The sequence below is a fragment of the Rhinopithecus roxellana genome, chromosome 19, assembly GCF_007565055.1.
Source record: "Rhinopithecus roxellana isolate Shanxi Qingling chromosome 19, ASM756505v1, whole genome shotgun sequence".
NCBI classification, from domain to species: Eukaryota; Metazoa; Chordata; class Mammalia; order Primates; family Cercopithecidae; genus Rhinopithecus; species Rhinopithecus roxellana.
The window spans coordinates 77,509,514-77,522,512 of NC_044567.1; the positions used below are offsets into that span (position 1 = coordinate 77,509,514).

Below are 12,999 nucleotides of genomic sequence, written 5' to 3' on the forward strand. Positions count from 1 at the left end.
ATTTTACAGTAGGCTGTTCATAGCTCTATTTTAGTATTTATTAACGTTTTGCAGTCCCAGGAAGTTTTCCACATCACCCTGCCCTTTGAAAACCTTTGTTTACCACTTAGAACGTGCCAGGCAATTGGAATTAATTCACCTAATCCCCTTGCAACTTTTTTTTTTTCCCTCCGCGGTGTGTGTGCGGAGGCGGGGGGGGGCGGGGGGGGGGGGCGGGGAGGAGAACGGGGTATTCCCAATCTCCAGAAATTGAAGCTCAGAAAGGTTAACTGAGCAAGGTCACAGAGCGAACGCATCACAAAGTCAGGATGTGATGCATATCGGTCCACTTTCAATACAAGCTCTTTCTACCACAACACGTTACTTTGCACTCGGGGGCAGTTTTCAACTTTACATTCTCAACTCGTATCCTAGCTCCTGGCACAGAACATATCATCCAAGTTAGGCATCACTTGTCCCCTGCTCTTGGTAAAGTTTTCTTTTGCGTACTGCAGAGAAATGCGCTCATTAGCAGGTGGCGATCGAGACGCTGAAACGCAAAGGACTTGAGACTGAGCGGCTCTCATCTCTATGGTTGGTATGTGACCCATCTATCCTCTGGAGGATTCAGCAAGGACTACCAATCACCAGGCAACTTTACATGCACGTGCTCGCAAGTTGAACTTGCTATTGGTTAATGGCAGTAAAGCCCGCCCACCAGCTCTGGTCGGCTCCTTTAAGAGAAAGCCATCACCGTTCCCCAGTCTTTCACCGCCTGCAGATTCCGGAAGGTGAGGTTGTTTGCCAGGCGGGCCGTGTGGCTGGGTGGGTACCAGGGCTCGGGGCCCGGGAACAGGGAGGCGGGGGAGGCCGGCCTGCTGTGATGACATTCCAATTAAAGCACGTGTTAGACTGCTGACGCGGGTGATGCGAACTGGAGTCTGAGCCGGCCCGAGCGAAGCAGGGAGGGGGCCGGCGGGCGAGCGCACACCCGCTCATCCATCACTCTCCTTTTCTTGTAGCTCCCAGCCGAGGACGTCGGGTCTTACCGTCCTTGCTGCTTTGCCACCCCATTCCCCTCAATAAAGTGTTTTGAACCCAACCCTGGTGTCGGTGTGTGTCGTTGGCGACGCGCTGTCTTTGAGCCCCCGCCGAGCCTCCTCGTGGCGCCGGGGGTCAATCTGCAGCGCTAGAGCATGTGCTTGCGCATAACTGGGGCCGCTTGGCCCCCCGCGGGCGGCCCTTTTAACCGCGAGCGACAATAAGTAACCTGACTGTCCGGCTGCTAGGCTGGGCAATTTTCCAGGGGTTTTGCCACGACAGGCCTCAAGCCGTAATACCAAGGCTGGAATGGCGTGTGAGGGGAACGGTGACTGACGGGGACACGCGGACTCTGCTGCGTAGTGAGTGCCCCTCTGTGCTCCCCAGCCCCGCCCTCCCCGAGTGCATCGCGCGCGCTGTGCCTTTGCCATGAGTTCGACCTAAGTCCCAAGCTGTCGTGTCTGCCATCAGACGCGCAGATTTAGTTGAAGGCAGCTTGGAATGGTGTCTGCAGGGCTGCTGTGTACTTGACATAAACGGATTCAGTGTGGAACTGCATGAGTTAACTCCTGACTAAAGGGGTAATCGACCTCTTTACAAACAACCACCATGCAGGAGTATGTGTGACAAGCATGGGACTAAAGCTTCGGGCAGGTTAATCTGTCACTCCTAAACAGTTCAAAATTACAGGGCGGTTGTGAAGACGAATTAGATTTTATATATAGTTGGGGACAACATAGACACCTAGTTACACAGTCCAGATTCTATGGTTGGTAAAAGATCTTGCACAAGGGCTCCAGTGAAATGTGCATCAGTTCTGAGTACAAGGCAGCAGTGGTGGGCAAGGATGCACGTACGCGTTCACTGCATGGGCAGTCGATGAATGAAGATGTCCCGAATGAAGACAACTAGACGATGAAGGGTATAAACTGAAGCCCAGGAGCACCACTGTCCTACCCCCTCAGTTGTGAACTTTCACTGGATTCTTTAAATGTGGGCTGAAGATAATGGCACATAATTTGAAGGGATGTGGTGCGGATGGCTTTGCAGCCTTAAGACTGGGCAGTGATCCAAACCAGTTAAGTGAAAGCTGCCATTGCCAGGTGAGGACCTCGGTGCTCCATACTCACTTGTGCCCCTATCTGAACAGGATTCAGTAGAAATGACTTAGATGCTTATCTAGTATTTGACATGAGATATTTATTTTGTGAAACAATGCAAGCGATTTTAAATCCCCACATACTATTTGATTAAGTGCAACATGGTACAGTCATGTGTAATCTCTTTACGCGATAGTGCATCTAGTCCTTAGCCTTTAGTTATTGCACAACAATTATAAAGACCAGTGACCAAGACACACAGACTGTGACAGGCAGATTGGCTTACACAATGAAATCAACAGTACACCAACTGGAATGGTCAAACAATTTAAGTCAAATGTTTTAATGGTGCAATTAATCAAGGATTCAAACATGTTTTCAATATATTAATTTCTTTAAAGTCATGTTCAGGCAAGGTGCTGTTTAAAAAACCACTATTAGCTTTGTCCACAGATGTAAGTTATCAAAAGTTACCCTAGGTAATTTTGACGTTGAATGCAACTTTAAACAATAAAAAATGGTATTAGGTTTACTTCTTGAAGCAAATTATACAATAAGAGAGCCCCCAACCTTGTAAACTAAGCATTCTGACACAAATGCACAAAATTAAGTTGGCAACATTAATTTTGAGATGTAGTGTGATGCTGAGCAAACTTTTGGTCTTGACTCTTGAAATAATTTAAGAGAGCAGTTCTCCGTTTTGGCCTTCAGGAAGGGAAATCTGCCCGTGGAACTCTCCCAATCAGATTAACAAACTTTCGATTCCCATATAAAACCTGGAGGATATAGGAAACGCCAGATGGAAAAGTTGTGGTTCTGGCTTTCTGGCCCCACCCATCTGTATGAGAGGACCCATCCTGTTATTCTGTGCAGTGTTTGATGTTTTCACATACGCTCCTGTCTCAGGAAAACATTCAAGATTAGCTAGCAGCCAGGTGGTTGTACCTCATTGGTAAAAGGCTTGGGATGGTTTGATCTCATGGCTTTGCCTGATGTTCACATAAGTTCCACTGTCCTTACCCAAGCTGATAGCGTGTTATTGTGTGTGTATGTTCTATGGCTACTTGATTCCCAAATGCACAATTTAATGTGAAAAAAAAGTAAGTTGCTCTGCCCATCTTTTCTGTCACCGAAATGAAAAGGCTCACAGAATTCCTCTCCCCACCCTCCAGACACATTGCACACTGACATTCTCTGGAAGCGTGGAAGGCTGCATACAAAGTGTAGAAGTGAAAAAGTCCCACTGTGCACCGGCTGCCTGAAGAAAAGCTTTGGAGGAGTAGAGGAGGCAAGTTGTTCAGCTTTGCTCTTACTGTGCTCATTTGCTGCCACAAAACTGGGTAGACTTAAAAGCCATGGTGTGGGTCACCTGTAACTTCTGGATCCACCATGATTCTTCCATGGTCTCCTTTGCCAAATCAAAGCTTTGCAGCAGGCAATCCAGACAATTGTCACTGGATGCGGGGAATGACACCTCACAGTGGAATGGGCACTGGCAGGCAGAGGGCAGAAGCAGTCCTTTAAGAAAGAGTAGCTGTGGCACAGAGGCCAGTGCTACAGTACAGATGGCGGCCAAGAACCCCACACGTCCAGCTGGATGTCACAATACGGGGAACATCTGACATCACCCATCATGGCTGATCAGCAGCCTCCACAGGTGGGTCTTTCAGGAGGCAGGAAGTGGAGCGAGGGTCCATGGCTGAGTGCATTATAGTGATATAAACATCATCCATGTTTGGCATAACAAAAACTTTCTGTAGGAAGATATTAAAGAAGAGCTATGTGGAAGAATGCCTTGCCAGGCTGTCACCCTCCTTTGTTCTGATAATTTTAGGCCTTAGACAAATTTTTAAAAATACATATAAAAATTTCCTACGCATTCCAAACTAATTCTCCCACCATACATACTTCAGAAAGAGTTGAGGAATCATACCAGTGCGTGGCTACGAGAATCCTCTAATCTATCAGCATGGAGGCAGAAGTGGCCTTTGATTTGGTGTACATTTAATGAGATTGCCCATATACACTGATACATATCCAACAATTTAAAAGAATTGGCTTAAGCTGTTCACAGCAGTTCCCAGCTACTATGTCTAGAATACATATTCCATGTAAATTATCCTTTTATTAATAAATCCTAGCAATAAAATGTAAGCTAATGGCCGGGCGCAATGGCTCACGCCTGTAATCCCAGTACTTTGGGAGGCCAAGGCAGGCGGATCACCTGAGGTCCAGAGTTCAAGACAAGCCTGGCCAACATGGTGAAACCCTGTCTCAACTAAAAATACAAAAAAATTAGGCCGGGCACAGTGGCTCACGCCTGTAATCCCAGCACTTTGGGAGGCTGAAGTGGGCAGATCACAAGGTTAGGAGATGGAGACCATCCTGGCTAACACGATGAAACCCCATCTTTACTAAAAATACAAAAAATTAGCCAGGTGTGGTAGCAGGCACCTGTAGTCCCAGCTACTCGGGAGGCTGAGGCAGGAGAATGGTGTGAATCCAGTGGGGCAGAGTTTGCAGTGAGCCGAGATGGCGCCACTGCACTCCAGCCTGGGTGACACAGCAAGACTCTGTCTCAAAAAAAAAAAAAAAGAAAGAAAGAAAAGAAAAAGGGGAAATTATAAGGCATGATATTCTTTCCCCTCACTAGGTTCAAAGTACTTTTCTATTTGGTGATGACATTAAGCTTTTTCAGAAATTGGTTATCAGTTATGTTTAATCTCTAGTTTTTAAATAAGAGGATTTTTTTTTTTAAGGCAGTAACTCAAAATACACCACTGCAGAAAGAACGTAGGTCTTCTTCAAAAGGTGAATTTCATTAAATAGTTTGCTAATCCATAAAACCCTGACAGACAACTGTGCTTCAAATATCTGATAAAAGTTTGATGGAAATAGCTCATCCCAGGGCCTCAGCTATACTGATATTACCTTTGGTGGCCAAATGCACAAAAAACAAGCTGAGAGAGTAAGCTCTGGCTTAAACTCCCAGACTACACTAGAAGCTACCCAGGGGAGGGAGAGGCCTGATTCATCTTTGGACTCCCAGGGCAGGCGGTACCTGGCACACAGAAGGGTTTCCAGGAAAGTTTGTTGAACTGATCAAAATGAGCAAGGTGAACAGCACACAAGAACAGGGGGGCAGCCTCCCTGCCCACAGGTGGGGTGCTATAAGTTGGGCAAGGCCAGGCCTTGCGTAAGAGAAAACAAAGCCTGAGGGTCCCAGCAGGCTTGCTGGGAAAAGACGTCATCATTTTGCTCTAACCCACATCTTTTGGGTTTCGTCTGAAGATGACTTAGTAATGTTCTGTGGGTAAGTTTCAGGGCTTTGACACTGTACCTAAAACTTTATTCCCATATTTGATCAAATGTAATACTCTTCCGGGATGAAGGTCATCATCAGATTTTCAAAAGAGGATCCTGACCCAGCTGAAGTTCAGAACCTCGGTCCTACCCAGAGCTTCTGTACTTGGTGTGAAATACTAGATAACACCAGAGGTTTACCTGAAACTCTTGCTCCAGTTTCTTCTCTATCCAGTCTGTCACATGAACTAAAGTCACTTCTCTCTCTCCAAGTTTTGGCCGAGCTTTCAGCTCCACATGTGGTGGCTTTCGGAAACCATACCTTTTTGAAGATAATAACCACATTTAGAAGCAAAGCAAGGAATGAGGCACTGACAGCACACGTTCCTCATTTACACGGGGCTTTATCACTACTTAAAATGTTATTTTCTTCTGAAAATGCCCTCTAAAAATATTCCACACACAAAGTTTGAATTGTGAACCCCCTGTGTTCCCTAGATGGTGTTAGGGCTGTGGTGGATTTAGAACAGTTCTGACGAACGGAAAGCCATGAAGCACACTGGAAAAAGCCATGACCTGGGCACTGGTTTTTGTGTTTTTCTAAAATGGCAATAACCTTTCTTCTTTCAATTTTTATAAAAGTAGTATATGTACATTACAAAAACAAAACATACATTCAAGCAGATAAAGCAGAGAGTGAAAGATACACTGCCTCTCTCTGAATGTCACCCCCAAGAGAGGACCACGGACAGAAGTGGGGTCAACTCCCCTTACATTCTACTGTGCATATGTCGATCGGTAAGGTTCTAAACCTGTTTTTTCACCCTACACCCCAACAATATGCTCTTTATGACTTCCCGAGGGAGCAGACTGGCAATCAGAACTGTTGGCAAAGTATCCAGACAAGACCATGTGTGCTATCAACTAAAACCTTACATCTGTCATGGACCAGTGCTTTTGGAAATACAGCAAAAATGTCAAGTTGCCATAAATATTTCTAAACACTCTCAATATCTATACTTACCTTTATAGATCAATAACACATAGGTCAGCATTTGAGCATGCCTTGGGTAGCACTATCCTAGAGCCCTTTTATTTTATCTCCCCCTGAGCAGAGCCATTGAAAACTGATAAATCTAAAGAACTGGCAGGAAGGAGAAGAAATGTATCAACCTTTACTATTAAATTTTTTTTTTAAGGTTTGAAAGACCATACAATATATTAACAGTGGTTATTTCTGGATGGTGAGATTATGGGTATTTATTTATTTATTTTTCACCTTTTCCCAATCTCTTTTTTTTTTTTTTTACAATGAAAATATTACTTTAAAAAAAGGTATGAAAAGGCATTTTAAAGTTTTATTGGGAAATACCAGCATTATCGTTAAAAGGTTAGTCAATTCAAAAACCCTCGTCTGATCATTCCTAGAAATCCTTCTGAATACCAATGATATGTACTAGCACGTTGGTTTCATTCTATGATAGAACAGAGCTATATTTTTGTTATGAGTGTAGTTAATGGTACAATGAGATCTCTTATGCAATCACATTTACACTTATGCCCATTTTTTAGGACTTAGCATGTCAATTTTAAATTGAGACTCACAGACAGTGATGCTGAACTTATCAGTAATTTATTTCAGTGACTCTCAACCCTGGCTTCATCACCCCCCACCCCTGAAATCCCGGGGAATAGACCAGGCATATCTATATTTTTAGCAAGTCCCCAGGTGATTTTAACATGCAGCTGGTGCTGATAATCAAGTCCTCAGACACTAGAGGCACACGCTCCTGACTCCTCAGCATCGAGGCCTAACTCAGGAAGTCTCCCTAACTTCCCAGACTCTGTTGGATGTGTGATCCCCATCTTTAAAGTAGGGATAACAATGGCATTGACCTCAACAGGATGCTATGAGGACTAATCAGGTAATGCAATTACAACCAGGGCCAGGCAGAGAATAAAGGTGCTATCTACAAATGACAGCTGTTATTACTGGCAGAACAGTTGGCTTTCCAGAGGAGGAAGACCAAGAATAGAAACAGCTTATCTCATAAACTTTATGTATTAACTTTTCCTACCATGTGAAGATGAATTCTTGAACGTGAATTCACCACTCACAGAAGAAAGTACCATCAGATTTGCAACTAATATTAAGGTCCCATGAAAAATGTTTGTTAGTGCTTCTGCCCGGGAGACGGTACTTTCCATAACCTCAAGGTTAAGCAGTCTGGGATTTTTGTGGCCATGCAATAAGAGGAATCACTTGTTGTCCCTGAGGGCCCTCTACGTACCATACTCGGTCAGTCGGGGGTGGTGGAATGTTGACCGCCAAGGTTCCTCTACATTCTTGTACTTCAACAGTTAGCAGCAGGGGTGTGTTGGAGACTTCTTCGATCTTCTTTTTAATAAACTCTGTCTCTGTTGCTTTTTGGAAATATTTTGACTTGGTAATTTTATCAACAAACCTCATAATCTTACTTGTTCGATGACCTCCAACGTACCTTCAAATGTGGAACACAAAGGGCGGTTAGCATGGACTTCACTCTTTCACAGACAAAAACCTGTGGCTCTTCATTCCCCTTACTCGATGTTTTGGATAGGGTGATTCTGTGTTGGGGTGGGCGGCATCCTGTGCATTGCAGGGTGTTCAGCAGCATCCCTGGTCTCTACCTAGCAGATGCCAGTAGCACTCCCCCTAGTTATGACAATAGAAAATGTCGCCAGACATCAGCAAATGTCCTCTGGGGGCCCAAATCACCCCCAGTTGAGAACTACTACTTTAGAGAAGGTGTAAATGACTGAAACAGCCCAAATGTTGACAATGGAGAGCTGGACAAAGTCCTCATGCAGAGGTTTCTCACCTGTCCTCTTTTACACTACTCCAATACCAGACAGAAATCCAATGACAGATCAATCTCATAATCTCCATGCAGCAAGTAATAAATCATGCTGCATCAATAGGAAACAAATCGGTAATTAACAGACTGTCTTTAGGTGGTGTCACGTGGCTACCCTGAGTGGCGATTACTTTTCAAAGGGCTTGGAACTTCTTAAAGAAAAATGCAGCCTGGGCAACACAGTGAGACCCCCATCTCTACAAAAAACAAACAGAAAATTAGCCAGGAGTGCTGGTGTGCACCTGTAGTCCCAGTTCCTCGGGAGGCTACAGTGGGAGGATCACCTGAGCCAAGAAGGTTGAGGCTGCAGTAAGCTATGATCGTGCCACTGCACTCCAGGCCTGGGTGACAAAGCAAGACGCCATCTCAAGAAAACAAAATGCTACACCAAGCTGACGTGCTCACAGGCCAAGAAAATAAGCTGTGGTATCAGGTTACATGTACCATGAGGCTGCCCTCAGAAGAAAGGATATTTGCTTTTTAAAATCCCCCACAGTTCCAGAATATGAGGAATAGTATGTGTTCAGGGAACAGCAATCATTCTTAAGTAGGTCAAGCAGCTCGACTAAATAATACACACAAACGCTGGCACCAACTCCTCAAACATCTGAATTCTCATCTCCTGTAGGATTTCAAAAGTGAATAGGTTGATTTTTTCTTATAAAAGTTTCTGAATTATTTGGCTCCTTATAATCTTAGTTTCTTCAAGTCACTTTATGTAATTAAAAGATCCTTGTGGATAGGCTGTTTAAGCACTTTGATCATTTCACAGCCCAAATAACAGGCAAAGAGTGCCCCTCTCCAAATGAAGTTCATGATCCAAAAGATCAGCTTAGTTATCAGTGCTTTCAAAATTCGCCAAAGAAAATCATCTGAACGTTTCTGCTTTGCAGGAACTTGCAGCTCAACAGAAGCAAATGCACTGCAGCTGAAGCTGAGGGGAGGGGGGCTCTCCGCTGGCTCCAGGGGGAGGGGGCGTGTGCTCCGCTCCTTCTAAAGGCTCAGGGCGATGCTTTTCATCATCAGCACGCCCTTCAACTTCTCTATTATTTAATCAAACAGCAACAGAAAGCCATTTTAGTAAGGAAAGCTATATGGGTCTTTTCACTTGGGGGCCTGGAATTTAAACAGACCACTGACCTGGGATGTTAATACAAAAACCATCTACTCAACATGAAAGAGGAAGGAAGATCACAGAGGAAGGAAGGGAAACAAGGCTCACTCCTAACTTGCTGTCCTGATCCATGGAGACTTAGAGACACAGAAGCACTGATCCACTCACCCTTCGGTCCCTGGGAGGAGCTGTTTGTCTCCCCCGCTGGGCTCTGGGGCATCGTCTTCCTCGGAGGAGCCAGCGCTGGAGGATTCCTCATCGCTGTCTGCCAGACAGAATGCCCGGGGCCTGCAACTGGACAGAGAGAGAGTCACCACCACTGCCTGCCGTCACCCAAGCTCTGCTTAGAAAGAGAATACACACACCCATGCACACACACTCAACCACAACAGGGTTGGGATGTAACTTATTACAGCTCGTCATTCTCTCCAACCCACCCAAAACAGAAGAGGCCCAATCCAAGAATCCTTGGATCAGTGCAGATGCTCAGGACACTCTTCAATGCCAACGCCTCTGACAGGACCACAGAGGACTTGGGCCCAGAAGAGGTTGCTTTTGAGCATGCGTCAGAGGACAGGTGGTGGGAGTGTGATGCACACATAAAATGCAGTGATTTCAATTAGTGCAGCGGGAGCCACGTGGGAGGATGAACAGAAAGAGCAGATGGTTGCAAGGGTGAGGTGACAGCTTATACTGGTGACATGGCCACTTCTCACCGATGATGGGATGTTGAGGCAAGTCCCTTGGCTCTGGCTTAGTTCAGCAACTCTGATGCTTTCTGGCTTAGTTACCCTCCAAGTTAGTTTTGACTCATGCGTCCTTTCCAGTGAAATTACATATTTCACTCCACACCTGCCCTATCTCCTGAAGGTCACAGAAAAAGCCAACAACCACACACACACACAAGTCTCAGGAGACTCTAGAAAGCAACTGACATGAGAACCCAGGAAATTTTCTGGAAAAGTATACAACTAAAGACCATTCCTTTGACTGAAGTAAGGGAAAGCCTCATGGGAGAGCAGTGTCCCTCACTCAACTCTCCAGGGCGGATGCTCAGTTCCAGAGTTGTGGGGTTGCTGGATTACCTGCAGAGGTGAGGGGTCCAGTTCCCCTTGGAGGGGACCTGGGGGCTTCTGGGCTGAGCCTTGGGCCTACAGAAAGCAGCTTCCTCCCTGGACTGTGGCTTTGCTTCAGAAAGTACTGGCAGGGCTGTGTCTGAGTCCAGAGACTTAAATGGGACAAAATGAACTAGGGACAGAGTAGTCTCTGAACACTATTACACAACCAAATGGTCACCAAGCAAAAGCTGCTCATTGGATTTTTGATGACACAATTATATGGACAAGGGAAGGCAGTGGGGCTTAGGGCCTATCTCCCTGCAGCTGCAGTCCTTTGGTTTTCCTGATGCTGTCCTTGGGCCACCAGAGGCCCACTGGGACAGTTATCTCCTGACCAACAGGAGCCAAAGGCACCCAAGGGCACAGCACACATGCCAGTGTGGAACTGAAGGCCCAGCAATGGCCCCAGCACTGTGCACTGGGAGGGCAGGACTGAAACCTCCACCCTGGAAACAGGAGCCGGCTGTAAGAGGACCTGGACTGTGTCCTCCCTGGTAGGACACACAGCTCCTCCTCAACACCACTCTGAAACATTAGAACCAGCGCTCCAGCCAACAGGCTGAATTTCCACATTAAAGGGAAACTACCTCTGCAGAAACAAAAACCTCTTGTCCCTGGCCACAGGACAGCACCTAACTGGCTCTTCCTTCTTCCACCAAAGGCCTGGCTGGTCCAGGAAATGCTTATGTGTATCTGCTGGTTGCAGAGTCATATCAGAGTGTGCTGTGGTTAGGCAGCCCTCACAGGAATCTTATATTTAAAATGTATATAGCAAAATTTGATTCCCATGAAAGCCTAAACTGGGTCTTGGGTGAGGAAAGCCAGAGATGTAAATCCCCAAAGATCACACACCCCTCTCAGAAGAGTATCGGAGTTCTCCATCAGTAGGATGGCAGTGCCTGAGGCTCTCTGATCTCGTGCTGCCAGGCGTGGAATCTGTCTCCACAGCACAAGGAGCCTGCTTCTCACCCACAAAGCACAAAAAGGCTGCCTGCAAGCTCTGGGACCCCAGTGAGATCTGCTGAGCCACCGCTCCTTGTGTCCCCACCGGGGCATATCATCTGGCAGCTCCAACCCTGGGCAGAAGATGCCAGAGGCTGAGCGCTGTGGCAAACTCTCAAGTTACCAAGTTAATCCTCTGCAGGTCACAGAACAGGACAAATTTTGTGGCTTGAAGTGAACACTTTAGGTAACGCTGTACACTTCAAGCAGATCAGATGATGTGAAATCTGATTTTGACCGAGTGGTACCTCTGCTCGCCACACTGGGGGCGGTATTATGCGGCACCCAATACTTAGGTATTGTAAGTGTAGCCCAGTGTTTGCCTGATATTCACTTTTATAACTGAACATGCATTTTATGATCTCAGCATGAACTTCAGAGAGATACACCGCACTTCCTTGTAGAAGACGTGCTGGAATGTAATCAGCCTACTTGTTTTAAATACACCTCAGAATTCCAGATGAGTGTGATATCCTTTCAAAGAGACACCTTAAAAGGCTTATTCCAGTTATGTTCCTTCTGCCAAAAATCTTTTGGAAATGTCAGATATATAAGAAAAAGTGAATTATTTTATCACTGATACTCTTAGACCAAATATTTCATTTCTTGGTCTCATAATCACCATCACCTCTGAGGACTTCTAGCAATTTCTCAAAGGTCCAAACCATCTACAAAGCAGGACAATTGGCTGTCGCTCAAGTTAGCTAAAAGAACGTCACGGACTCTGGAGGCAGTTCTAAAAAGAAGCCCCCAAAATGCTTTAAATGAAGGATGCATAATTAAATTAAGAAGGCCTGTAAGATGTTTGCTTTGAGAGGGACCACACTCAAGAATGTACTAATTTTCTTTTGAGAAAATCAGTTCCATACACCTGCCACAGGCACACATGTGCATACACACCCACAAACTAGACAGAGTCACAGTGTAAACTGCAGGCACTCAGTGCGCAGAACACCAGGGGCCTGGGGGCAGAAGGGTGGTTTGGGGTAGATGTGGACTAGTGACCCAAAAGAGGTCAGATGGGGCCAACTTCTGACTTGGGGACTTGTACAAAGGGCCCAGTCTGCGGTGGTGGAGCAGTAAGAGGCCACGTGCTTTACAGGAAACACTTCACTCCCATGCCACTTTTCATTTAAAGGCCACCCAAGAGGCAGAGCGCTCCCTTTACTAACTCATTCTGGCCCTCTGCAGGGCAGTTCCTAAAGTAGATGCTGCTCAGCTCACTATCTCAATGCCATCTGAATGCCGTACTGCCCAAAAGTTATGTTACCTGCAGTGTGCGACAAAAGGACTATTTGGGAAATGAAAAGACTAAAGGAAAAATGCCCACGAAAATACAGCAGACACACATTTCAAAGGGAAGATACTTTGCTAGGGCAAAGCTACACAGGTTTCAATCTCAGTCTCACCCTCAGGGTGCTAACTAAAGGTGAACAAACTTCCTA

At 45.8% G+C, this 12,999-nt stretch overlaps 1 protein-coding gene, 1 long non-coding RNA gene and 2 other non-coding genes across 7 annotated transcripts in view; 3 read left to right on the forward strand and 1 right to left on the reverse strand.

The window, feature by feature from the left end:
* Positions 1–668: 668 nt before the first annotated feature.
* Positions 669–3,407, forward strand: LOC115894783. 2 transcript variants are annotated; one of them, XR_004054958.1, is made up of 3 exons: positions 669–770; positions 1,002–2,123; positions 3,293–3,407. It is a non-coding gene; the product is annotated as an uncharacterized LOC115894783 (long non-coding RNA). The 2 variants fall into 2 exon arrangements; XR_004054959.1 differs by having other exon boundaries at positions 1,002–1,382; positions 3,293–3,406.
* Positions 857–926, forward strand: LOC115895035. Its single transcript, XR_004055242.1, has one exon. It is a non-coding gene; the product is annotated as a small nucleolar RNA SNORD104 (small nucleolar RNA).
* LOC115895052 lies at positions 1,111–1,243 on the forward strand. The gene has a single exon (XR_004055256.1). It is a non-coding gene; the product is annotated as a small nucleolar RNA SNORA76 (small nucleolar RNA).
* Positions 2,201–12,999, reverse strand: part of TEX2 (testis expressed 2) — a 116,393-nt gene continuing 105,594 nt past the window's right edge. For 2 of the 3 annotated variants that reach the window (XR_004054957.1, XM_030923047.1), the window contains 4 exons: positions 9,603–9,728; positions 7,715–7,924; positions 5,625–5,745; positions 2,201–3,874 (listed from right to left, as the gene is read on the reverse strand). Coding sequence is in view for 2 of the 3 variants with exons in the window: in XM_030923047.1 (XP_030778907.1) it covers positions 3,752–3,874; positions 5,625–5,745; positions 7,715–7,924; positions 9,603–9,728 (580 nt within the window). In the remaining variant the exon portion in view is untranslated. The remainder of the gene's footprint in view (positions 3,875–5,624; positions 5,746–7,714; positions 7,925–9,602; positions 9,729–12,999) is intronic. The other variant, XM_030923048.1, reaches the window with a different exon arrangement.